The following is a 26,845-nucleotide window of genomic DNA, read 5'->3' on the forward strand; positions in this document are numbered from 1 at the left end:
TTACACACAGTTCAACTATCAGTGATGAAATGAGCACAAAAGGTGTGTGTGGCTGCACAAAATGTATCAAAGTCTCGAACATTGTTCTTAGAAGACTAGAAATATCAGAGAAGATGGCTAGCACACAGCATTGATCAAGGCTAGCTTGCCATAAACACAAAAGTGCGTTGCTGGGGTGAACATAAAAGGCTGTCGTGAAGGAAAACCGGCTGCTCCACATGGCCAGGCAGAAGTAGTTCCCTTCTAGCTGAAACGACTTCTCCAGCCACAGAAAATGTCCTCTCAATTGGCACTGAACTGACTCGTATTGGGAGGTATTTCGTGCACTGCTCTGACTATACCAGCTTCGCAGGTATAGCCACAAATCTCACCAGTGCAGTCAGCTACTGCATGGCCCAACGTTACGCATTGCTCTGGGCGCCGCCATGTTGTTTTGCCTCTGCCAATAGGACTGGCGGACCGAAATGAACGCCGGTGCTCGCATAGAATATTCGGCTAGATACGAATATTCGCATCGTGTCGAATATTCGAAGCAACACGAATACTTGGATTTCGAATCGAATACGAACACTAAAAATATAATATTCGAATTATATTCGAAAATTTCGAATATTCGCACACCCCTACATAAAAGTCAATATATATACGCACCTCCTGTACCAGGCTTGCTCTTTTTGCTATGAAAGTTTTTGTTGTCGTCAAATACGTTCCCCATTGGTTTTTATGGCAGTCGTAACTATTTGATGGAAAAAAAAACTGAGTGATGGAAAAACTTTAAAATAGAGATTTTGCCACATATCAAAAGAATGAACCATTACCGTCAAAATTTCCATAACTGTACCTTACAATATTTCGATATTCGGAATTTTTATCCAAGAATGTTCGACATGAATATCTATTAAGCCCAAAATGCTTTTAGCTAACATTTTCTTTAAAACTAAGGTGACTACCGTCCGAAAACCATGGCGAATCTGTAAGGGGAATCTGTAAACTAAGGTACTGCTATATAAAATATTTAAGGTAATGGTCTATTCTACCGATATGCAGCAAAATCTTTATTTTGTAGTGTTTCCATCGCTCGCATCGAGCAGTTAAGACTGCCATAGGAAACCAATGGGGAACGCTTTTGACCATAGCAAAAACCTTAATAGCAAAAAAGTCAAACCTGCCTACGGGAGATCAGCGGATATAATAATTGTCGTAGTGAAATATTGCAATATATGAAAGAAACTGCGCTCCCTGCTTAAAAAATTATTTTGTCCATAATTGATGAGTGCGCGGTAACCTGATGCTGCCGCACACAAAGGTGAGAAAGCGGCCAATGAAATGAGGAGTGTGCAATCGCTATCGCGCGCCAACAGCGAAAGCAGCGAGACACTATGAGCGCATTGGCCAGCACGAAAGAGAAATGTGGCTCTAAGCGGCGGCGCACATAAAGCACTAAAACCTGCGAGCGAGGTTGAGTGATAAGTATCGACGACGAATGAACGGGATGGGCACGTTATTCTGCCTCCTTGGCTAGCGCACATCATTCGCATTACCACGCGTGTAATCGCCATTACTTTTTTGTCTTCCATTTGTGATGAGTTCTAGACTAGAAAATATATTCTTTTCTCCCACCGCACCATTTTTGTAGCGAAAGCTACATTGGCCACGAGCTAGCGATTTTGCGGTGGCAGTGCTCCAAGGAGGCACAGAGACCGACCTTGAGCCGTTGCCTAGCAACCGCCGCAGCTGGCGGACGCCGCGCGCTCGCCGAGCAATCTGGCATGACGTCACACTGCGCGCCTCACCGCGGAGCTGCCGTTTGATATGACGTCACACCGCTTGCCTCGTCGTTGTACTCGCTTTCGCTAGTATATCCTGGCATAGCCGAGCTAAGCCACTGCCAATTTTTTGGCGAGAGGCAAGCAGTTCTCTTCAGTAATGCAGCCTCTGTTCATATGCACTGAACCAACTGTAGCTTACGTTGATGACGGGCTGTTCATTAGCGACAGCAGAGAAAGCAGCACAGGAAGAGCGCCGTTGACAGAGGATGTTAACATAATAACTCTGTGCTGAGACATCATCCCATGCAGACAAGTAATCGACCCAATGTTGGAAATGGATGGTTTCACAGTGGTCCTTATAGGACCGACATTTACCAGTACGTTTCAAATAATGGGCGATTATCTGTGTTGCTTGGGATGGTATTGTCATAGTGTGGCCTCCGGAGGTTCAATCTAAGCATATTTTTGTTTCTTACCGGAATGTTTGCTTGCGAAGAAAAAACAACAATGAAATAATCGCTGGATCTATACTCTGAACCAGAGTCACCCTACAAGGGAGTGAAAACGGAGTACAATGTACTCTGAAGCACTCCATAAAGGGGGCAGGCTATGCTCACCTAGCCTTCGGGTAGATATTATTCACTAAAAATACGGAATACTTATCGTTGGCAAAGGGAACGCATTTCCACTTCAAAAAATGAGAAGTCCTCGTAGATTTTAACCGAGTTCTAAATATTCTCGAATTGCTAACCTCAAGACCAGCAGTGAAGCGTTTAAGTCTCCTTCCATTGCTAACACCGCTCTGAGCTGAAAATAGTCCTCTGTTGCCAAAAGTAGACGTTCCGCATATTTAGTGATAGAAATCTTCGCCGGGATATCGGCAGAATACACTATAAACATGAATACGCCTGTATGTGAGTAAAAAGGAACATCTTGCTTAATTTTTGCTTCATTCTGTGAGAAGTTTACCCCTGCCCCTAAAAGAGAGTGAGCTAGAGGACAGTTTATTCCCTTATAGGGTAATCCATGTTTGCAGTGTACAAGCGTTGACATTTTTTTCAAACAGAAGGCTTTAACCTGATATTTAAAAATACACTCACAGGACTTCTGCCCATGTGTAACGCGATATTTAGCGACAACTGTTTTCAGTGGGGAATATATGGCACTGTTCATTCGTTAGTATCGCACTTCTCTGGTAGAGCGCGCCTGACCTCACAATGCTGTCATCCGTGGTCTCACTGCGTTCGGACCACTTTGCGTGGCATGATGCAGAAACGTCACTCGTGACGTGACTGCGTGCTGACCAGTCAGCGTGGAGTGTTACGCCAAAGCGTACGCTGTAGAACTGGGAAGCATGCTCTCAACAGCTGTCACTGTAAAACACTGATACCAATTGACAAGATTCAAATCATCATGGTGCTTCCGATCGTGCGATACCAATCTTGCCGGGACCGAAGTGTTTAGATAACATTTGCTTCCTATATACTAACATCAGAAGCATTACAGCGAAAAGTGATGCCCTTTCCTCCCTTATCGACTCGTCTGGAACCTCATTAATAGCACTAACTGAAACGTGGCTTACCGATTATATCTCAGATGATGACATCCTTTCATGCGAATCAAGTTTTAAATTTTTTCGTTGCGACAGAAAGAACAGAAGAGGAGGTGGTGTGCTTATCGCGATTAAGCAAGAGCTCATATCTATACCAATTGTTGCTTCTACTTTTCTCGAGTGTGTATTCGTCTCCTTGAAATGTACTGCTACGAACATTATTGCTGGTGTGTTGTATCGCCCACCCGACCTGTATGATGGCTTTGCAGATGAATTTTGTCGCTTACTGACCGATGTGTGTACGCGTTTTCCAAATTCTGTCCTAATTATATTTGGCGACTTTAATTTCCCAGGCATCAATTGGGAAACACTATCTGTTCCTCCAAGTGATAAGGATGCGCACGCTTTCCTACAGATTTGTCTTGATTTTCACCTAACTCAGCTCATTACAAAGCCCACGCGATCCTCAGGTACCACTGCAAACATTCTTGACTTGATTCTAACCAATAATCCCGATGCTTGTTCTAAAATATTTCACCTTAATGGTCTTTCTGACCATGACATTATTACTGGGTGCATCAACTGCAGATTTATCGAAAGAAAAACTACCACCAAGATGATCAGGTGTTATAGCAGAGCTAATTTTGACCAAATTAACCATGAATTAACCTCTTTCTCGGGGCGGTTCTTGGCTGAATCTACATTCCGTTCCATTGAACAGAACTGGATAGTGTTTAAAACTACTCTAATTAACCTCATTACAAAACACATACCGATTATCACAATTAAGTGCAGCAAAAGTGCGCCCTGGTTCAGTGGGCTGCTGCGAAGAGCTAATAATAAGAAGAAACGTTTGTATAGACAGGCAGTTGCTAACAACCAATTAAACACATGGGAAAAATTCAAACAAAGTGATAAAAACTACCAAAAAATGCTTAAAACTACCCTTCGCCAGTTTTATAATGACGTTTTGCCTACCATGCTATCTAATAACCCCCGTAGGTTTTGGAGAGTAATTAACCCTCATTCGCGTTCCGAATCTTTTTTCACAAGTTCTGATGGTGACCAGCTGGACGATGTCCATTCTGCTCAGCTCTTCAACAATGCCTTTTCATCTGTTTTCACTCAAGAAGTCATCACCACCTCTCCAGTTCTCAACCCATTTCGAGATTATTCAATGCCCCCAATAGTCATCAGGGAAGATGGTATTCTTACTTTGTTAAGTAATCTTAAAATTACCACAAGCGCGGATCCACTGGGCTTTAACAACAAAATACTAAAAAACATATCTCACAGTATTTTCCAAGTCTTGTCTGTACTTTTTTCTCAGTCCTTATCTTCTGGCTCCATCCCGCACGACTGGCGTATAGCCAAAGTAATTCCAATTTTCAAATCTGGCGTCCGCTCTGATCCTCTAAACTATAGACCCATATCATTGACTTGCACTTTCTCTAAGTTCCTTGAACATGTCATACACACTCAGATCATTCATTATCTTGAAGATCATAACATCATATTTAAATATCAGCACGGTTTTCGCAAGGGATTTTCTTGCGACACTCAGCTCGCCGGATTTACTAACGACTTATTTACTTCGTTAGATGTCGGAATTCAAGTCGATGCGTTGTTTTTAGATTTTTCAAAGGCATTTGATCGGGTTCCCCACCATAGACTACTTCTCAAGCTATCGCACCTTAATATTCACCCTCAGGTACTAGCATGGATTAAAGACTTCCTTTTATCTCGCGCTCAGTTCACTTCTGTTAATGGTTCTAACTCTACAATGGGCCATGTCACATCTGGTGTGCCTCAGGGGAGTGTGCTTGGTCCCCTGCTCTTTCTAATATTTATTAATGACTTGCGAAATTGCATTTCTTTACAAATTAGAATGTTTGCTGACGACTGTGTTGTGTATCGAACCATTAGAAATGACTGTGACCGACAATCCTTACAAACTGACCTCGATTCTATTAACACTTGGTGTCAGTTGTGGCTTATGACCCTAAATCCCTCTAAGACAAAGCTCATCTTCTTTACTAGAAATTCTTATCGCATACCAACCGCATACTCTCTTAATGACATAACAGTTGAGACAACTTCCACTTACAAGTATCTAGGAGTTCACCTTCAATCAGACTTAACCTGGAACTATCATATTAACTTGATTCTAGCAGCTGCTAACCGTTCTCTTGGCCTTTTAAAACGTAACCTTCGACATGCTCCGGCGCATGTGCGTAAACTTGCTTATATTACATTAATTCGACCTAAAATTGAGTACGCTTCCGCCATATGGGACCCAGATCAAGCCTACATCAAAGATAACATAGAATCCCTGCAAAACTGTACTGCTCGTTTCATATATTCTGACTACTCACGTTTTACTAGCGTCACGGCTTTAAAAGCTCGTGCTGGACTTGACAGCCTTTCCCATCGTCGTAAACTGGCTCGCTTAACACTTTTTCACAAAATTTACCATCATCCGTTGCTTCACGACGATTTCTTTCACTTACCCTCAGCAGTGTTTCCACGCCGTGACCATCCTTTCAAAATCAAACGCATCACATGTCGCACTTCAAGTTATGCTAAATCATTCATACCCAAAACCATTATTGATTGGAACCGGCTGCCTTACACAATCGCAACTGAAACGAATGCGACATCATTTCATGAACTTTTAAAAAATCAAAGCCATGTGTAGTTTTCTTCTAGTTCTGTTCTGCTCACCGCAATGTGTTCGAGTTTTGCTTTTCGTTCTGTTTATTCCGTTGTTTTTATCCTTGTGTTTTCTTTTCTTGTTTTTTTATTTTGTTTATTTTGTGTCTTGTTGTTCCGCCACATTTCGATTCTTGCTGACTACCAGTTATTGCTCTTTTCTTGCTTTTTTTGCCCTGTTACTCATGTTAATGTTCCTTCTATGTGTTAAAATTGAAGCTTTTACCACCCCCTATGTAATACCCTCGTGAAAAGGGCCTTTAGGGGTATCTTGAAATAAAATAAAAATAAATAAAATAAGAATTCTGGATTTTCAGCCTCATTGTAATAGCGGCTATCATGGCAATGATGATAATCACGTGATCTAAAAAGATACAGGTTGCCAGCCTTGGAAGCTATTAATTTGGCCTGCACAGAAACGGCACAATATAACGAGGCGTTACCATAATGGCTGCCGCCAATGTCGGAAGAATGTGGAGAGGGGGTAGTGTGGCTGCCACTTGCGTGCCAGAGTCAGTAGACACCTTTAGCATGCCGTGTACCGTGTTACCGCTACCATTACCGGAGTACCGGGAGCCCGCCCACCGGTGGTGAGTACGCGCTGATTGGTTCCGATGATGCAGGCCCGAGCGCAGTTGCCGGGTAGCTGGCCCCATCTGGCGCCGTCAAGGCAATTCGCGCATGCGCATTGGCTGCACGCGTGCTCCCGGTACTCCGGTACCGGTAACACGTTACACGATATGCTAAAGGTGCTTACTATTAGGCGTGAGCGAACGGCCACTGGAGCGAACGGCCTCTAGTGTCGGCCTGTCGCTGGAGGGGGAATCATGCGGCTCCGGTACAATGACGACCGCTACGGTAGCATTTTTGCAACGTTCAGGGCACTCAGAAGCGTGAAAGCATTCGGCTTAAAAAAAAAAATTCTACTCTTCTCCAAACTGCGGCGTTGATTTTGTGACTTTCTTTTTCGTGTCCGAATACTTAGCAGCACCACTATTGCAGCGGCCGGTAAAACTCTTCAGGTTATACCCTGCTTACTGCGTCAGATCGCTCACTCGGTGAAGTGTTTGTTGCAGAAGTCTATTCAATGCGTCAGAAAATAAACCATCTGACACGAATCGCAAAGCAGCACGGCGAGCACGTGGTCCTACTTCGAGCGTCATGCGTGCGCTGTCGAGAGATGGCGCCACGATATGTACTCACGCCCATTGCTAGCACAGTCATATGCGGGCCCTGCTGAGAGATGGCGCCAGGATATTACTGGCGCCCATTGCTGGCACAGTCATGCGGGCGCTGTCGAGAGATGGCGCCACAATATGTACTCACACCATTGCTAGCACAGTCATGCGGGCGCTGTCGAGAGATGGCGCCACGATATGTACTCACGCCCATTGCTAGCACAGTCATGCGGGCGCTGTCGAGAGATGGCGCCACGATATGTACTCACACCATTGCTAGCCCAGTCACGCAGGCGATTACTAGCACAGTCATGCGGGCGCTGTCGTGAGAGGGCGCCACGATATGTACTCGCGCCCATTGTTAGCACAGTCATGCGGGCGCTGTCGAGAGATGGCGCCACTATATGTACTCGCGCCCATTGCTAGCACAGTCATGCGGGCGCTGTCGAGAGATGGCGCCAGGATATTACTGGCGCCCATTGCTAGCACAGTCATGCGGGCGCTGTCGAGAGATGGCGCCACTATATGTACTCGCGCCCATTGCTAGCACAGTCATGCGGGCGCTGTCGAGAGAGGGCGCCACGATATGTACTCGCGCCCATTGTTAGCACAGTCATGCGGGCGCTGTCGAGAGATGGCGCCACTATATGTACTCGCGCCCATTGCTAGCACAGTCATGCGGGCGCTGTCGAGAGATGGCGCCAGGATATTACTGGCGCCCATTGCTAGCACAGTCATGCGGGCGCTGTCGAGAGATGGCGCCACTATATGTACTCGCGCCCATTGCTAGCACAGTCATGCGGGCGCTGTCGAGAGATGGCGCCACGATATGTACTCACGCCCATTGCTAGCACAGTCATGCGGGCGCTGTCGAGAGATGGCGCCACGATATGTACTCACGCCCATTGGTAACACAGTCATGCGGGCGCTGATGAGAGATGGCGCCAGGATATTACTGACGCCCATTGCTAACACTTTATGCGGGTGCTGCTTAGAAATGGCGCCGTTATGTACTCACGCTCAATGATAACACAGTCATGCGTGCGCTGTCGAGAGATGGCGCCACGATATGTACTCACGCCCATTGCTAGCACAGTCATGCGGGCGCTGTCGAGAGATGGCGCCACAATATGTACTCACGCCCATTGGTAACACAGTCATGCGGGCGCTGCTGAGAGATGGCGCCAGGATATTACTGACGCCCATTGCTAACACTTTATGCGGGTGCTGCTTAGAAATGGCGCCGTTATGTACTCACGCTCAATGATAACACAGTCATGCCAGCGCTGCCAAGAGACGGCGCCACGATATTTACCATGCCGGCGCTGCCTAGAGATGGCGCCGCGATATGTACTCATGCCCAAAGCTAACTTTACTTCTGGGTTTCTCTCCTTTTGATTTGTTCTCAGCGTGGGCCATCAATGCGTACTTCGACACAAACGCCACCTACTGGGGATACTTCCACGAGAGCGACAGCGCCGTTCGCGTTACCATGGAACATGCATTCCCCCACGCCGACTGGTACCTCGGCATGTGGGGTTCCACCTTTCTCCGGCTACTGTGAGTATTCGGCCTCCTCCATGTCACTTGCGCGCGTTGCCCGTGGTAGAATAAAGCTTCTGAGATGGGGTGGCTAGACGCACGCGCCATAGTAAGATTGGTAGTTAAAAACTGTTGGTTTTAGCGGTCTCGAAACCACACACGCGTCATGAGGAAAGCTGTAGGGGGGGGTGGGGGTTCGGGTTAATTTAGGCCACCTGGGGTTCATTAACGCGAGCTGACATCGGACAGCACACGGGCGCCTGTTGCATTCGCCTCTACATCGAAACAAACACAGTCGCCGCGGCCAGGATTGAACTGTAGGGTCCGTCAGCACAGTAGCCGACCAAGGTTGTGACGCCGTTTCATTGTCGTTTAAAGTCTCTGGAACTGTTGCCTTTTCTTCACTGCTGCCTTCGTTAGATCTTCGGTGCAACCGGTTCTCTTAATTGCTTGTTTGGTTGGATTTATTGTCTTTTTTATATGATTGTTGATTTGTTTTTGCTTACTAGTCAGTTGTTTCTTCTTTCTTTGTTCTTTTTGTACCTTTTGCGTATTTGTTTGACTGCTGTCTTGTTTGCTTTTTCCCTTATTCGTACGCACGCCTACCTGCTTGCCTTCACTGTGTACTTGTCAGAAGTTTGTCTTCTTTCTTTTCATGTGTGTTTTGTTTGATACTTGCATGCTTACTTCTTTGCTTGCTTCGCCCGGTTAACTTTCTTGCTCGTTTGTTATGTTTAGTGATACCCTCAGGCTGTGAACATTACTGGGGGAAGTGAGTGACATGCGACGTAATAGAGATGCATCGCTATAAAATAAAAATGTACAAATTATAGGCGTGGTTCATAGTTAACAGAGCAATACCTGTAATTATATTATATTTCACTATATGCCTATGATACAGAGTAGTATGAAAAATAACTTCGCAATATGAAGTTTTTAAGTGTGCACTATAACGAAGACACAATTGTCTTAGCGCATGTGAAATAAGCATCTGATCTAATGTAATACTGCAGGTTTGTCAGCGTACTACATACATTGCGTCGAGCAAACTGAAAAAAAAAAACGCAATACACTACGGGGTGCCTCAGTAGCTTTGGCGTTCGGCTGCTGATCTCAATGGAGCGAGATTGAATCCCGTCCACGACTGCCATTTTTCAATGGAGGCGAAATACGAAAACGTCCGTGTGCTGCGCGATGTCAGCGCACGTTATAGACTTTACAAATATAGAAAATTTATTTATTACTGCAACTGGAGAGAATGCAGTTACATCCTTCCGATCTGCCGGTGATGAATATGTCTGGGAATGTTTAGAATGGCATGGCATTTGGCAAACTTTGTGTGTAGTTTAATAAATGATAAATATGATAGATATGAAGTGCAGTAAGTTATATAAAAGACAGATATATAAAATTGAAAGCATGTACTGTTGGATATAATCAATGTATAGAAAGGGCGACAAATCATTTTATTACAGATAATGAATGCACGTGCAAACTTCGAAACAATTAGCTGAATACATAGCCATAAAGGCAATATTTAGCGGTGCCCGTCAATTAACTTCGTGTGTATAAGGAACAAATGTACATTCAGAACTTTAAGAAAAAAACGCGAAGTGATCTGATGTAGTTTTACAGCTCCCAATTTTCAAAGCAGCTTATTTTGAACAAGTGATAATTATTGGGCATCCGCGCGTTCAGAGCCTGTATTAAGCGTCTTCTGACCCCAAAAGTCTTCTTGGTGTGGTCTTAAGTTAGACATTTTAGAAACCTTTCTGAAGAAACGTCTTACTGCAGACGTCTTGGAGAAGTTTCTGGGAAACGTGTTGCTGCCGACGTCTATGAGACGTTTCGAAAAATTCGGAGAATAACGCAGATAGCGCATACGTGTTTGAAGAGTTTACAAGAAGTATTGCTGTTAGCTCTGCACTGTATGTGAAAAACGGGAGATCACATGATTAGACGCAAACGTAATCGTTGGAAGAAGAATATAGCGTATTTTCCTGCTTATTGCCTGCACAAAAAGCTCACAAAAATATTGTGCCTTGGGTTTTATGGCGCACAAGCGGCCAATGCTATCATGCGCCAAAAAACAAGATAATAAATCTAAATGACCAGATTGCATTTCTCTAAAGAAAGTGAGGAGCGTATTTATTGTTCCAAAACACTGTGTAATGATATTGTAGCGAAATCACAATCTCACGAGAACTGACCGGCTCACCGAGTTTGTGTAAAGCTTGACCTTGATGCCGACCTTGACGAAACCTATCATAGCAACAGCCCATGAGGAAATAAATTCAGGGGGCACTTTGACTGTCTAAAGTGCGTAGAGGTGAAAGCGTTTTCCGCACCACTCTGACTGCCTCTGTGGCACTGGTGACGTAACCACTGGATGACGTCACACATAATTCATGACGAAGTAATGACAAATTACTAATTAATTACTGATTAATGACTGAACATTAATTGACCGCTAATTAATGACGCTTAGGTTCCGCCTTTAGGAGTGAAACGCGACAGCGTGTTGTAGCGCTGCCAGGGAGTCCACGGAACGCCACCCCCCGTTCGACGCGATGCCTTGCCCTTTGAACGCAACGCTTTTTGAGGAAAGGAAATGGCGCTGTAATACTCAGTCATCTCGGTGGACACATTAACCAGCACCGTACAGGAAGGGAGGAAGTGGAGTGAAAGAAGAAAGAGGGACTCTAATGAAGAAACTGAAAATTGTATTTGAGGAAAGGAAATTACGCAGTAACTGTGTCACATATCTCGGTGGACACCCGTCAAAACGCGGAAACATTTGCCGACACATCTGCCGACACGGCTGTCGACACGGCTGTTAACGACAGTATGAGGCATTAAAGGCCTTCGCCTTAATAAATATTGCCGCGACTGGGTTTAGAACTCGCGGCAGCGCGAGCAGATGAGCTTCGCTGGCCCCTGCACAAGAGCACTATGCTATCTTTGCAGCCGATCACGCCTCGTGTTAAGCTGCAACACACTCTCGCGCTGTGCATTGCACGTCGTCGTCTTCATCAGCTTCCATATGCGGCGCGAACAGGTCAGATCGACTTAACCTTGATCAGAACTTAACCTGAGTCTAACTTCGCCTCCAGACGTGCCGACGACCCAGCAAAGCAAAACCACGAGCCAACCATTCGAAACACGTTTTTCGGACGTCTAGTTGGTTTAACTACGTCAAAAACCCTACCGATATTTTCTCTTACTTTCTCAACTTTTGTACATGAAAATGAAATTTGGTTTTCTGTAACCACTTCTCCGCATAGTTCTCACAAATAATAAGGGAGTAATTACTCATTGACGTCCACCCGAGCGCAGCCATACGGCTACAAAGGAAAGATATACAGCTTTCACAGAAACTTCGTAGTTAAAGAAAAAATCGTATTGGTCCGGGGTTCGAACCCGGGACCACCGCTTTACCGGAGCAGTCGCTCTACCAATTGAGCTAACCGGGACGGCAAGCTTATGGTAGGGCGAGGGCGAATAGATCAATAACTCGAAGCGGGAACAGTGTTGACCAGAGGTTTAGGGGAATCCCCCAAGGTGGAGTAGATTTGTAATAAGGGAGTAATTACTCATTGACGTCCACCCGAGCGCAGCCATACGGCTACAAAGGAAAGCTATAAAGCTTTCACAGAAACTTCGTAGTTAAAGAAAAATTCGTCCTGGTCCGGGGTTCGAACCCGGGACCACCGCTTTACCGGAGCAGTCGCTCTACCAATTCAGCTAACCGGGACGGCAAGCTTATGGTAGGGCGAGAGCGAATTGATTAATAACTCGAAGTGGGAACAGTGTTGACCAAATGTTTAGGGGAATCCCCCGAGGTGGAGTAGATTTGTAATAAGGGAGTAATTACAAATTGAAAGCTGTTTCTGTGAAAGCTGTATAGCTTTCCTTTGTAGCCGTATGGCTGCGCTCGGGTGGACGTCAATGAGTAATTACTCCCTTATTACAAATCTACTCCAACTTGGGGGATTCCCCTAAACATTTGGTCAGTTCTCACAAATGTTTTTCCTTGTTTCTGTACCACCACCCGTAAACCCTGATACACGAATGCTCGAGTGCGTGTTCTCTGGTCTGAAATCAGAGCTATGGCAGCTGGATCCAACGTATTTCCGAGGAAAGACGACTGTGAGGATCAAAATTATAGATATCTGCTTCAAATGTACGGGCGGGTAATGCGCGCGAGAATACGGTAGCCAATCGCTCCTAACATTTCTTCGTCTTATTTGTCCTGCAGTACGAACTTTTGGGAAGTTCAAAGAATACGTGACAGTCTACACTCCTTCTTACGCCAGCCGTATATAGGATCGATCAATACTTCCAGATTGGACGGATTCGCTATCATCAATACGATAATAAGGGACACCAGAGGGGACTATCAGATCGAGTTGACCGTAAACGTAAGTACTCGGCGTACGTTTTGTTCAGCGCAGCGGTGTTCAGCGTCACTGATATTTCATTCTTTTTAGCAAACGGAGGAGGAAGGGCCCCGGGGAGAGATTTGTATTCCAGGGTTTGCACGCCAGATCTTCATCCCTTTTCCTTGAGTACAGCATATCAGAATACAGGTGCAAGCAAAGCATGATAAGGTTAGGAAGAACCAATTAAAGGCCCACAACTCATCATTTTGTTTAGTAATATCCCATCAGCGTCGTTCACAGACTCATTCCGAGGCCCACGAAGGCCCGCAGTGGTGAAATGGACGAGAAAAATTAAGGTTTAACGCCGCTTAAATCCATGTCTGCCTTGGGAATGCGTGGTGACGTAAATGGTGACGCCACAAGCCACATCATAGGAACGAGATGGCGCATATCTCGAAGTTGTGAATTTGTTCGGGGGTGGCCCGGACCAAATTTTCGGAAATGACCCGGGCCAAATTTCGAGGTAGCCATCGCGTCGGGAACGGTCAGTTATGGCTGGACATCGATTTTGGTCCAAATCGAGCGAGGTCAAATTTCGGGGGTGATCCGACCAAGAATCTTGTCACCACCTTACGTATGTTCACCGTACGTGCATACGTACCTACCAAATTGTGCCGTCGTCTGGCGACCCGAGGTACTACCCGAGCTTACCCGAGTTACTCGGGTAAGCTCGGGTAACTTCGGAGGAACGTCGCTCCAGCTGCGCGAAAGGTTGTTTGGGAAGACCAACATGGGTCGCACAACGCCTACCGGTGGCTATGACCGAAACAGCCACCTGCCAGTGCAGTAGCGCATCGCTTAACCGCTGCGCTGGTAGTGGTATATGAGGACTCGCCGCCATCTATGAATCTCAATTAGGAATTACCAATTCAGCATGCACGGGCATTAACCCACTAAAGATATCATGCCACACCCCTAAGGCGGAGTTTAAGTGCCCCCTCCAATTGAAGAATGAACACCTGCTTTCGCAGGTCTACTTGTTTTAGCTATGTTAAACCCCTACCATTTTTTTTTAAATCTTTTATCCGGTGGAGAAATACGTGACACCGGGATTCAAACCAAGGTCGCCTTGCAGGCTAGGCGGATTCTCTGCCTCTATGTCATCGCTAAAGGGGTAATTGGGGATATATGGGAGAGCCCTATGTCCTGCCATGAGCATAGTCAGCCTGCTGATGATAATGGTGATTACTTTCTTCTTCCCTCCAGCGCAGCATATTTCGCGGCCCTCAAAATCCCATCATACCCGCTGGGTGGAGCTACCTGCACACCGCTGCCGTATGGCCCGGAGGTGACAGACTCATACCCGAGAGACACGTCAAGAACTTCTTTGGGTAAGGTATGCCGGCCTGCCCTGTTCGTCCTCCCTGCCGCAGTTGTCCAGTGGCAACGGCGGTCGACTGCTGAGAAAAGGTTCCGGGGTCGAATTCATGCCCACGGTTGCTGTATTTCGTTGGAGGCGAAATGCTAGAATGCTCGGGGGCTCTTCCAAGCCAGCGTGCGTTAAAGAACCTCCTCCAATAAGGCGTCCCACTGACCTGGCACAACTTCGGAACCTTAAATGAAAACTGAGGAAAATTCAATGCAACTATTGCTCTTAGTAAAAGTTGAATGTGTGGGTCTTTCTTATTAGGTTCACTTTTGGCTGCAGGCAAAAGATACATTTATCGCCTTGAAAATTCCATAGAGACGATCTTAATCTTTGGTGCACCTGTTGGTCTTTTGGCGTAGTGGAGGATTTCTTACAGAAAGGCATCGATGCAGTCGCTGGTTACCATGACACAGTTAGGTCTGTCTCCCACACCTGAAAAATCTGAATTACTATTCATTGCAAAAACCCGCTATCAACTCCAACACAACCATCTAATCACTCTCACAATGGCGGGTCACCCTATCCCTCACGTATCGTCCCGCCGGATTCAAGGACTTCGTATCCCTGAGTAACCTAATCAGGACAATTTCCTCGCTGACTGGAAGCTGCTAGAAGCACAACTAAACACTTCGGGGTGCATTGTGCAGGTCGCGCTGAGAGCTACAAAGCGCACACTTCACTTCATGGCTGCATGCCTAGTGACACAGAAATCATAGCGCGGGAAGAACGGAAGACAAAGACGAGACGGGAGAAGCGCTAACTTTCTACGCAGCGGATTTATTGCAGACCAGGAGCATATATACACAACTGATACAGCCGATAGAAAGATGAAATAACCAAATGCCACATGCCGTCTTGCCATGAAGTCGAGCTCTTTCCTTGATAATGCCACAGACGACCTGCCAACGCACTCATCTCCTGCTCATGCTATCTCACACGCTTCCTTGATTTCTCTTGTCTAGTCGTTATGGTGCAGATACAAAATGACGGTCTCATCGAACAGGGGTTGGCAAGGTGGTTCTGCATCACATTTTTTGCAATGGGCCGCCATTGCCGTCAGTTTTTGGTTTGGTTTGGTTTATGGGGTTTAGCGTCCCAAATTGACTAAGGCTATGAGAGACGCCGTAGTGGAGGGCTTCGGAAATTTCGACCACCTGGGGTTCTTTAACGTGCACTGACATCGCACAGCACACGGGCCTCTAGAATTTCTCCTCCAAAGAAATTCAACCGCCGCGGCCGGGATCGAACCCACGTCTTTCGGGTCAGCAGCCGAGCACCATAACCACTGAGCCACCACGGCGGCGGCGTCGTCAGTGGTGATGCTTTCAACTTTATTATTGTGCTTTAGGGGGCGCGCATTCAAACACCTACCCGTTTTCCCTATGTAGTGCCTACCACATGAAAGTGGAATTTTGTATACCACTCCCTTCCCGCAAGGCACGTGGTCATTTCTGTGCTTAATTCTGCACTGAGGTTCCCACGTTCTGGTAGGGCAGCTTTTTTTTCCCCTTACACTCAAAACCTTTTTAGGAGCCGAGCCGTGAATACTATTTTTACGCCAGAACGTTGGCCTACCTTCCTTAGATTCCGAAAGACCTTATGCAGGACGGCATGTGACATTTTGCTATTTCATCTTTCTATCGGCTGTATCAGTTGTGTATATATGCTCCTGGTCTGCAATAAATGTGCTGTGTTGAAAGTTAGCGCTTGTCCCGTCTTGTCTTTGTCCTGCATTCTTCCCGCGATATGATAACTGTGTTACAATGAATTACCCACCTGCCCAAGCCTATTCCGTTCTGCATGGGCTGCCCAGTAATTCGGCTTTGTTGCAATTTTCATGCTCCGAAAACCACTGTCCTAATAAGGGTTGCGGGCACCTACGTCCCGCTGACCTAATAAGGGTTCAAGTCCTCCTACAAGGTACCACGCTCGCATACTGCATGCTTCGATTCTTGTCAGCAGCGGTCAGTGTGCTCATCCTGTTCATCATGCTCATCATAAGAACCCCAGGTGATGAGTGTGCAGCGCTAGGAAACTGCAGTACTGGTGTTTTGTCGACATTTTTATACACCTGCGATGCCATGCTACCAGTGCAAAGTGGGTAACCGTGACGTCATGACAAATGCTTAACGTCATTGGTTGGTCGCTCTTACTTGAAGCGCATTAGTCGCTTCGGTCTGTAGTTTACCTTGGTATATTGGTTTATTGGGCTTTAAGGTCCCAAAGCAACTCAGGCTATGAGGGACGCCGTAGTGAAGGGTTCCGGAAATTTCGACCACCTGGGGTTCTTTAACGTGCACTTACATCGCACAGTACACGGGCCTCTAGAATTTCGCCTTCATCGAAATTCGGCCACCGCGGCCGCGATAGAACCCGCCTCTTTCGGGACAGCAGCCGAGCGCCGTAACCACTGAGCCTCCGCAGTAGAGCGTTCGGTAGTTGTGTATACTATATGGGACTCGTAATTCGTTGATCATCATTGCCCGCAGTGTGGCTGACATTGTGGGCCTGAGCACCAGCAATACGACGGACGAGCCCAATCTCGTCCAGCAGGCGATGTACAGCCCCGGTTTCTATTGGGCCTCTCCGCCCAACCCGATTCGCCCGCCCTACCCCAACATGCGAGGCATGGTGAGTTTGTATACGTCACCATTCAGGACACGTAGGTTCTACAACAGATTCGATATAACCACGTAGGTTCTACGACAGATTCGATATAACCACGTAGTCCTCCTCGCTGTGTGGCGTGCTGAACGTGAAGGGGCGCGACTTCTGAGTAAATGGCACCTAATAAGCTTTTGCGGGTTGTTATAGCGAACTCGTTATTTATTTATTTCATTACTATCAGGGCCGTTGAGACGTTACAGATAGGAGTGGTAAGTATATTTATACAAAAACAAATACAATATGGAGAGTTAATTAACACAGATTATGAAGAAGCGCAGATTTGAAAGCTTCTGGCTCTGAAATGGAGACGATGCAGGAGGGCAGGTGGTTACAGTCTGAGCTGGTCTTGGGCAGGAAAGAATAAAAGTACTGGTTAGTTGTGCAACTTGGAACACTCACTATGAGTCCGTGATCAATACGAGATAATACATAACTTCAAGCAATGAAAAGACTGTTTTAGCGATTGATTTGTGTAATATATTTGATGGAAAATGAAAAGTCTAGAAAGATGACGCCGCAGTGAAAGATCTGGAAGGTGTAGAGTTCCTAAAAAAATCCTAAAATTCCTAAAAAAATTCCTAAAAATATATGGGGTTGGAAATAGAAAATCCTTTCAGAAACAAAGCGTCAGTCGAGGTACGTCAGATTAGTAGGCGGAACGAAATTAACTAACATTTGAGTTAGCAAAGCCTGGTGGTTAGTGCCAATAGGAAGTTCGAAGGCATGGACAAAACGATATCATACACCATTCTTTGAAACGAAGGAGTCATTCCTTAAAAATCTGAAGCGCGAGGTCATCCGGAGCTTTTTTCGGCACAAAAACGAAATTGAGCGCATGTAGCCCTCAGGATGCTAGGAAACGGAACGTCCACTGATGACGCATTACAGTTCTTAGGGCGCCCAGTTCGAACTGTCTACGCTATTGTATCACGTCATACTAGTCATCTAGTTGCACAGTGGTTACTTTTGAGTACAACGAAGGGATAGAAAGTTGTTGCCGCAGACTATGACGTCTATATCTGCTTCCACGATTCTCCTCGTTGTTCTTTTGATGGTTTCTCCGTGTAAACGCGGTGCCGGTGCCCACGCCACAAATTAACAATGGCGCAACAAAGCACTTGCAAGATGTTAGGACTGCAGTGGCTTCCTAACAATACAGACTAAAAAAAATTGGCAGTGGTTTAACTCTGGTCAAACCTGGAGGATTGCGAAAGCAACGAGGAGAGAGAGGCGATGGAGAGCGCGCGGCAGCGGCGGCGGTTCCGACATCCTAGCTATGCGCCGCTACTGCGCATGCGCAACTGGCGAGTGCGGCGGCGGCGCCTCTGAGTCACCCGCGCAGCGACAGCGGTGGCGCGCCAGCTGTGCTTCGTGTGACGTGACTGCTCCTCGCGCATGCGCAGTATGACCTTCCGTCAGCTCCGCGAAGTGGCTCGGCGACTCGCGTAGTGTTGCTTTCGCAACAAAAAAGTGCCAGCGTTTTAACTTGTTTAAACTGATTATAGTACTGGCGGACGAAGAAGACGGTGTGCAGTGTACAGCGCTAAAAAGTTTTGCAGTGTAACACGAGCCGTGATCAGCAGGGGCGATAGCATAGTGCCGTCGTGCAGTGGCCACCGAAGCTCATACGTTCGCTCCGCCGCGGGTTGGAAACCTAGTCGCGGCAATATTTATTTTGTTTCTGCATGAGCTGCTGCTACGCTAGCTTTCGCTAAGGTCACGTTCAAGGTCGAGCTTCACGCAAACTCGATGAGCCGGTTAGACCTCGTGAAGCAGTGCTTTCGCACTAAAATATGCTTGGCTTTACGTGGCAGTGTACGCCATAAGGCCTAACGTCTCCGAGATGCTAATCGTGCGAATAGCTAACGCAGAAATGCTTAACCGCAATCTTTTAATGGCGATGACACTGGGGCCTTTTGGCTTGCTTTCGCTTTTGTATCCGATTGTAACACGCATACCGTTTCGAGGCTCGATTTTGGTTAAAAATGGTGAGTTATAATCTGGTAAAAATGGTACCCACCTGTATATTTCATATGAGTGAACTTTTAAGCTATTCGTGCCTGTACGCCTGTACACATTTTACTGGATTTTACATTTTACTGGACAATATTTTACTGGATGCGAGTTTACGAGTTAAAAAAGAAGGGGTTGGGTTTAGACGTAGATTAAACCGAGTAGACATGCGAAATCAAGTGTTTAGCCTGGTTGGCTGATGGTTTTGCTTTGATGGGTCATCGGCATGTCTGGCGACAGTATTAGCTCGATACTGTAACACAGTGGCCTGCGAAGCTGATCTGTTGGCGCCACCGCGGGTTGGAATCCCAGTCCCGGCAATATTTATTTTATTTATAGTTTGGTCAAGGTCACCGTCAAGGTCAAGCTTCACACAAACTCTGGGAGGCTTTTAGACCTCGTAAAGCAGTGTTTTCGCCCTAAAAACATTACTGAGCGGTCAGGCATGCGAGTTCACTGAAAAAGCCGGAAGCAAGGAGCTCATGGATCTTCCATCCACCAGAAGGGATATCAGCTGACGTTTTCATTCATTCATTCATTCATTCATTCATTCATTCATTCATTCATTCATTCATTCATTCATTCATTCATTCATTCATTCATTCATTCATTCGTCGATTTTTGCACGTGACTATGTGTATGCCCATATATGTGTATTTTATACCTTAAAACCGGGGACCTACAGGTATACCTCCCCTACTCTATGACGAAATTCAAGTTGTTCTTATAGTAGGATACAACTTAAAAAAAAAACAGCAGTTGCTAACACTGTTCCACGGTCCGCGGCGTACTGTATTACTCCGCTAGGCAGTCAGAAATGTAAACTAAATCTTTTTTTTAATGTTTGGCTTTATTAAACGAGCCAGGTATCAAAATTCTTGAGCTTATAACTTTTTAACGTGTTTAGCTTCTTGGTTAGGCGACAAGAGAAGTTTTGAACAACGGACTACTTTTTTTTTTTGTCATGTAGTAATTCTGTGCGCCGGTACTGAATGTGGCCCGAGCTTCACTGCAGTCTTAAACTGTATCCGGCTATAGCTACAGTGGAGCCGCCTTTCGCCCCATGATTACACCTGCGCACGGTCGTGCACCTCTATGCGTCTTTTAAGGCGAAAGCCTTTAATGCCTCATCGTTGTCGACAGAAGGTTGTCAGCAGAGGTGTCACGCTTTTCGGTTGGTCGAAATGGTTGTGACGTCAGAGCGCGCAGATTCGCAGTAATGAGGTCACCCACTGATGCCTGAAGCCCCCTTTTGGAGCAGACGACAACTAATAAAACAGTTGTCGTCCGCTCCGACAGGGGGCGTAAGGCGTCCGTGGGTGACCACATTGCATACCTCACTACTGTGAACAGAGCCATGGGTACAATCGAACTCATCGAAGCAGAGAGAAAGTCGTGCTAAAGAAGCAGTCAAAGTCGGCAATCAAAGTGTGTAGTTGTAATGTGTAGTCAAATTAAGCACTAGTACAGCACAAACAGTCTCGTAGTTAACGCCAAACAGTACGCCAGGAAATGTTTTCGCCTTGCAGCACTTTAGAGAGCCAAAGTGCCCCCTGAATTTTTTTCTTCGTCGCAGCTGGACTTGTTGAGTGAGTTCCCCCACTGGAAGACGGTGCTTAATCGCGACAAAATATGCTTCTCCGTCACATCGGCGATAAACTACGCCAAGGGCCGCGGCGGGAACATCGACTTCAAGCTGGAGATTCCGCATTTAACAGACGCCGTCCAGCGCTACACCCGCATGAGGGTAAGCAGCCCGACAGCTTCCAACTTCCCTCACCCACCCGCGCAGTGACACCTACAGGACCCCAGTCAGTACGTTCTCCAGACCTGCGCAAATAGCTAGCGAGGTCCTACGGAGCCCCGTGGGACAACTTTCGTTAGCTTATTGGCCGCTGATGGCGATCGAATCGGTCTGTCCCTCAAACTTGAAAGGGAACTTTTTTCGCACAGAAAGACGATTTTTTCTTTTCTCTAATACAGTTGAAATTTACTTTTGGATATTCTACACCGAGAAAAATTAGTTGGAAAGCTGGAAGACCGTGCTTTTCATTTGTTAATATGGAGTAATGATTAATTTAATCTCACACTTTGTTTCCTTTAATTATGGAGTAATGATTAATTTAATCTCACACTTTGTTTCCTTGAGAGGCCTGTGTGTGATATGCGTGTCTGGTGTACTCAGTTTGCGCTGTTGTGTGTCTAGAGTGTTTCGCAGCTTTGCCCCCGTAAGCTTAATTAATTATCAGTTAATTACTGTTTAGTTATTAATAAATAATTAACCAATAATTAGTAATTAGTCATTCATTATATGTGACCTAATCCAGTGGTGACGCCACCAGTGCCACAGAAGCAGTCAAAGTGGTGCGGAAAACGCTTTCGCCTCTACGCACTTTAGACAAAGTGCCCCTGAATTTTTTATTAATACAATAACATTCTATACATCATGCGATTACGTGTCCGTTAGCCACAACAGTAGCTGATTGGTCCAGAGGGTGATGGCGTCACAAGGTCACGTGACCACTGACGTAATCATAACCTACTCACTGGGTTGAGAGCAACTTTCCCACCGTGGCAGGTAAATTGATTAATTAAATTAAATTTGATTCAATTCCAACCTGCCAATCACACACATCGCAACATACCATATAGAGGAAAAGAAACGGCTTCCAAAGAGTGACTTTTAAAGGTTGGCTACATTGTCACAATAATTGGGACTAATTGATGCTGGCTTGCATATATCCACACTTTGCTACAACCTAATGACAAAAAGGCTACTTTCACTGGAAACGGGGCTTCCAGGAACTGGAGATGAAAAATAAAAGAGAGGCACTGTCGCCGCCATGTAAGAAAACTGCGGTGACGTCGACATTTTTTATTTTTTACCCTTCGAATCTCGGAAGTGTAGCCGACACCACTATTCACTTCGACACGGTGAACACGGGGTCTTTCCTAGACCTGAAGTCACGAGTTTCAGTCCATTGAGAGGAAAAAAAAGTGTTCGGTATTGAAATCGACTCTTCTGACTGCTTGGACCCGCCGCGGTGGCTCAATGGTTACAGCGCTCGGTTGCTGGCCCGAAAGACGCGGGTTCGATCCCGGCCGCGGCGGCTGAATTTCGATGGAGGCGAAATTCTAGAGGTCCGTGTACTGTGCGATGTCAGTGCACGTTAAAGAACCCCAGGTGGTCGAAATTTCCGGAGCTCTTCACTACGGCGTCTCTCATAGCCTGAGTTGCTTTGGGAGGTTAAATAAACACCAATAAATCAAATAAAATCAAATCTTCTCACTGCTTGTTTTGCAGCTGAACAAGCTAGCAAAGAATATACATAAAGTTGATTTTTTTATAGTAATAAGATGAAGCTGTCTTCAGGCTCCCTTCAATTCTATTTTCCTCCGAGTACGTGCATAAACGAGTGACTCTCGCTATCTGCACGATTTATTTTTTCTTTACTTTCATCTTCCCGGTCTGCGCTTAACCACGGCGTGTCACCAGTTCACCAACCGCATCAACGGGACGGTATATCCGGTGGAGCAGCTTGGATACAAGTACGAGTTCGACAACACGACGCATACCCACTTCTGGAAGGGCCTCTTCCAGCGAAGCCTGATTGGATTCTTCGCTTACGACGATGCCAACACGATGAGATATAAGGTACGCGATTTCCTTTTATTGCACGTGACTGTGAACTGAACATTGTACAGGAGTCACTCGCCAGTACCCAACAATTCTGGACGGAAACATTTTTGAATGGAAAAGTGTTTATGAACACTACCTGTCATCTATTGTAAGGTTTCACTACAGCAGTCATTATATCTGCAGAACTCCTGTCGGCATGGCTTGCATTTTTTTTGCTATTAAAGTCTTTGCTGTCGACAAAAGAGTTCCCGATTGGTTTTCTATGGCAGTCTTAACTGCTTGATGCGAGCATTGCCTTCATTCAGTATTTCCATCATCATCATCAGCCTGACTACACCCACTGCAGGGCAAAGGCCTCTCCCATGTCTCTCCAATCAACCCTGTCCCTTGCCAGTTGCGGCCACTGTATCCCCGCAAACTTCTTAATCTCATCCGCCCACCTAACTTTCTGCCGTCCCCTGCTACGTTTGCTTTGTCTTGGAATCCACTCCGTTACCCTTAAGGACCAGCGGTTATCTTGCCTTCGCATTACATGCCCTGCCCAAGCCAGTATTTCCATAGCAGTACCTTACAGTTTGTTACAATGTTGGACATGAAAGCGATGTATACGAACGTTGTGTAATATGCAGTGACACTTCACATGCTAAATTGAAACGCTATGCTAATGTTAAAATTTACCACCCATTGTCGTGTGCTAAACGGTAACAAAACGTGTACCAGTGAGCTGCATTATGCTAAAATCATAACTGAAAATGATTATATTTCAAGCGCTGTGTCTCAGAGTTTTTCTGTTGCTGTCACGAAATTGCTTACAGGGCGCTAAAAAGTCAGTTATGAAACGTGTATTGCGCTTTCACAACTAACTTGCGTGGGACAGCTTTCTTGGATGGGTACCGTATTTTCCACGCTCTAATCCGTACTCTGTGTGCAGTGACAAGGACATATATCGGCTTTACATATATTTTTTTTCAATTTTCAGCAAGCAATATATAAGCAATCGATAAGTGAAAGTTTTATTGCCAATCAGTTAATCTCTGGACCGTTCATTAGGTGTCAGTTTTAAAACCTGACAAAATCACCTTTCCCTGGGCTGTGGGAATAAACAAGTAAAACATGTCGAATTCGACGAACGGCTCGTCGGTGTCTCCATCGCCTTCAGAGTCCAGCGTCTTATTGCAGCAGTTTTAGTCCGGCTTTCGTGAACTGGTTGAATATAGGACAGCATTCCACGAATCAGTGACCCACCTCCGCACTATAAGACCTATATAGTGCGTTAGACCTCAATAAATCAACCCAAACCATCCACTTTTAGGGTGTACGCCCCAGCGCCTTCTTGCATCCAGGCTTCCCGGATTTTGCGAACATTGCTCCCTCAAGCCCTGTTTACCAACGTATCCGGTGGCTGAAGGTGTCTACAGTCATGCCAGCTGGGATTATGGCAATTGCAGTCGCCGTATTCTTTGCTTCTCCTTTCACTCTCTCCGTGAGATGCGCACGCATGGAATAATTTCCAAGAGGAAATCTGGGTTAAAATGTGACCCTGCGTGTTTTCACATCACTTCATCAACCCTGTTGTGCATCATTTTTAATGCCATAACATTAGAGTTTTCGTCACACCAAAACCACGCCGCTGATTGGTCGATAGAGGTCACGTGACCGTATGACGTCATCACAACCTGCTCAACGTGGCAAGTGGCAACCTTGCCCCCGGAATGTGAGCACCGTGCTAGGTGGCAATTAATAGTTGGCCGAGAGAAGTAACGTGACCTTGTGACGTCATCACAACCTGCCTACCGGGTTGTGAGCAACCTAGTCTTAGACACCAACCGAGATGGAGCATCGAAATCAAAAACAAGAAAAAATGTTGTCTTCCAAATGTCGGCACCGTCACAGACTAGCGGACACCTGCTGCTTGCAGCTAGCAGTTCGAATATGGTGGTTGACGGACCGACGCAAACAAAATGACCCAAACACACACAGAAGTTGCAACATAAGCTGCGACAAACGTGAAATCTAATTCTATTGCAATCCACTGTTCAACTGACTAAAGCGTCCTCACATTATTTCCTTCATCCGCCCTTCAACATTGCATAGCATACGACACCCGTTTAGAAAATATTTTGGAGTGGTTTTGCGCTTGAAGATGGCTAGCGGTGGTTGGTTGTCGCAGGTAATATATGCTGTAGGCGAGAGCAACTGTGCCGCTGCTTCGTTTGTCGCAAGTTACATTTTGCTAATGCTCTGGTTGGGTTCCAACGTTGTCACAGTGCGAGTTGGTGGCGTGTCAAAGGACACTGGCACTTCGTTCATGTTTACAACTTTTGAGAAAGTCTTGAGAATGGAACAAGTACCTCTAGCAGACGAATAAAAAAATTGCGAGGACACTTTGGAAACTTAAATGTTGAGAGGCGAAAACCGAGGACGCTATGCCGTGACGACTTCCGGTGGATGTGGATGTGACGTCACACCGTTCCCGTGGCTATATCGTTACCGAAATCATACATCTTTCGGGGATCTGAAGAGTTAATTACACTCAATTATACTTTTTTTTCATCTAATTTGACACAAATCTGACGTTTTTCCGACCATTCTGTGAAAATTTTCACTATGCCGTAACGACTTCCGGTAGATGTGACGTCACACCGTTCTCGTGGCTATATCGACGTCCGCCCTATTTTGATGCAAGTTCGACATTTTGCCTATAATTAATGAACTAAATAATCTACAGTCATCAAACTTGGCTTCTAGGTTCACTTTTTCCTCCTCTATCTGAAGCAACCATTGGTTTTCTTCTATCGTTTTTATTTCCCGAGTTAAACGCGTGTGACATGCTTTGTTAACAGACGACAGCATGAGCCACTGAATGCTTTCACCTGTATATAAAAAAATTCCTTTGCTGAACATTTACAAAATCATGTATGAGTTTCTGAAATCCGGTTCTTCTCCAGGCCTCAGCGAGAGCTCTTGTTCAGCCCTCTTCTCACGTTAGTCTTCCGACTCACTGTAACCTACTGCCGTGCGCTTTAAAACACTCAGGCAGTTCCTTTAACATGACAGCGTTAAAGGCACCGTTACACAGGTAATCGGGTGTCGGCTTCATGAGCGATAAATAGGGTGGAGTAGGGTGGCCCAGGCAGCCACTCACGGAGAAGCAACCTAGGTGGGCCACCTGATCACGTGACCATGTTGGCTGACAAATTATAGGCTGGTCTCAAGAGGTTGCCCGGGAAGAGCAATCTGGTTCGCACAAGACCCACCGGTGGCAGCACTTGCCTTCTCTAGGTGCTCTATTATTCTCTTTGACCAGCCATAAAGGTAAAGGAAATTGGCTTTTCAATATTTCATCAGTACTATGTCTCTCAAGAAGAGCTTTAGTGTAGGAATTCTGTGCGGTAGTAACGAATTTGGGGGGAGCCTCACTGGGCACAGGCAAAATTCCGTGTTGAGATCCGTCTGAGCTCTACTCGGATTCAACTCAAGAACGTAGCGACAAATGCCCTAAATGAGGCCCTCCAACCAATGGTGTCAGTCGCCTTACATAAAAGCTCACTGACCATAGGACCTGATTTCGAGCCGCGTAGTAGGGCATTTAAAATCCCCCTTCCTCATCCAAACATCGAAATCTCTGTGGGAGGTAGAAGTATTATTGTGAAACCGGCATTTCAGGTGCAGGAATATACTGCTGAATAGCAGACTCCTTGGCGTAGGAACTCCCTGTACATCTATGCCGCACTATAGAAGGCAGCCGGGTCATCAGGGAGAGGGTTAGGGTACGTAACAGAGCCCGTAGGACTAGAAATGAAATTCAATAGGATAGCTAAGCGGGCTTAGCTAAGCGGGCTAAGCTAAGCGGGTTTAGCTATCCTGTTGAATTTCATTTCTAGTGTAGAAGGCAGATGGCGGTTCATTACAAAGTCATTGTGTCATTGCCTCGAAGGACTCAGCAAGTGAAAGCTTATTG

General features: G+C 46.0%; 1 protein-coding gene across 2 annotated transcripts in view; it reads left to right on the forward strand.

The window, feature by feature from the left end:
- The window catches only part of LOC149347541 (uncharacterized), a 29,132-nt gene that overhangs the window by 1,712 nt on the left and 575 nt on the right, over positions 1–26,845 (forward strand). Inside the window, exons 2-6 of one of the 2 annotated variants that reach the window (XM_089585606.1) lie at positions 8,621–8,771; positions 14,407–14,526; positions 17,054–17,195; positions 20,821–20,991; positions 22,741–22,899. In XM_089585606.1, the coding sequence (XP_089441732.1) occupies positions 8,621–8,771; positions 14,407–14,526; positions 17,054–17,195; positions 20,821–20,991; positions 22,741–22,899 (743 nt within the window). The remainder of the gene's footprint in view (positions 1–8,620; positions 8,772–14,406; positions 14,527–17,053; positions 17,196–20,820; positions 20,992–22,740; positions 22,900–26,845) is intronic. The other variant, XM_089585607.1, reaches the window with a different exon arrangement.

This window comes from Amblyomma mixtum, chromosome 4, assembly GCF_055824585.1.
Source record: "Amblyomma mixtum isolate Tamu chromosome 4, ASM5582458v1, whole genome shotgun sequence".
NCBI classification, from domain to species: Eukaryota; Metazoa; Arthropoda; class Arachnida; order Ixodida; family Ixodidae; genus Amblyomma; species Amblyomma mixtum.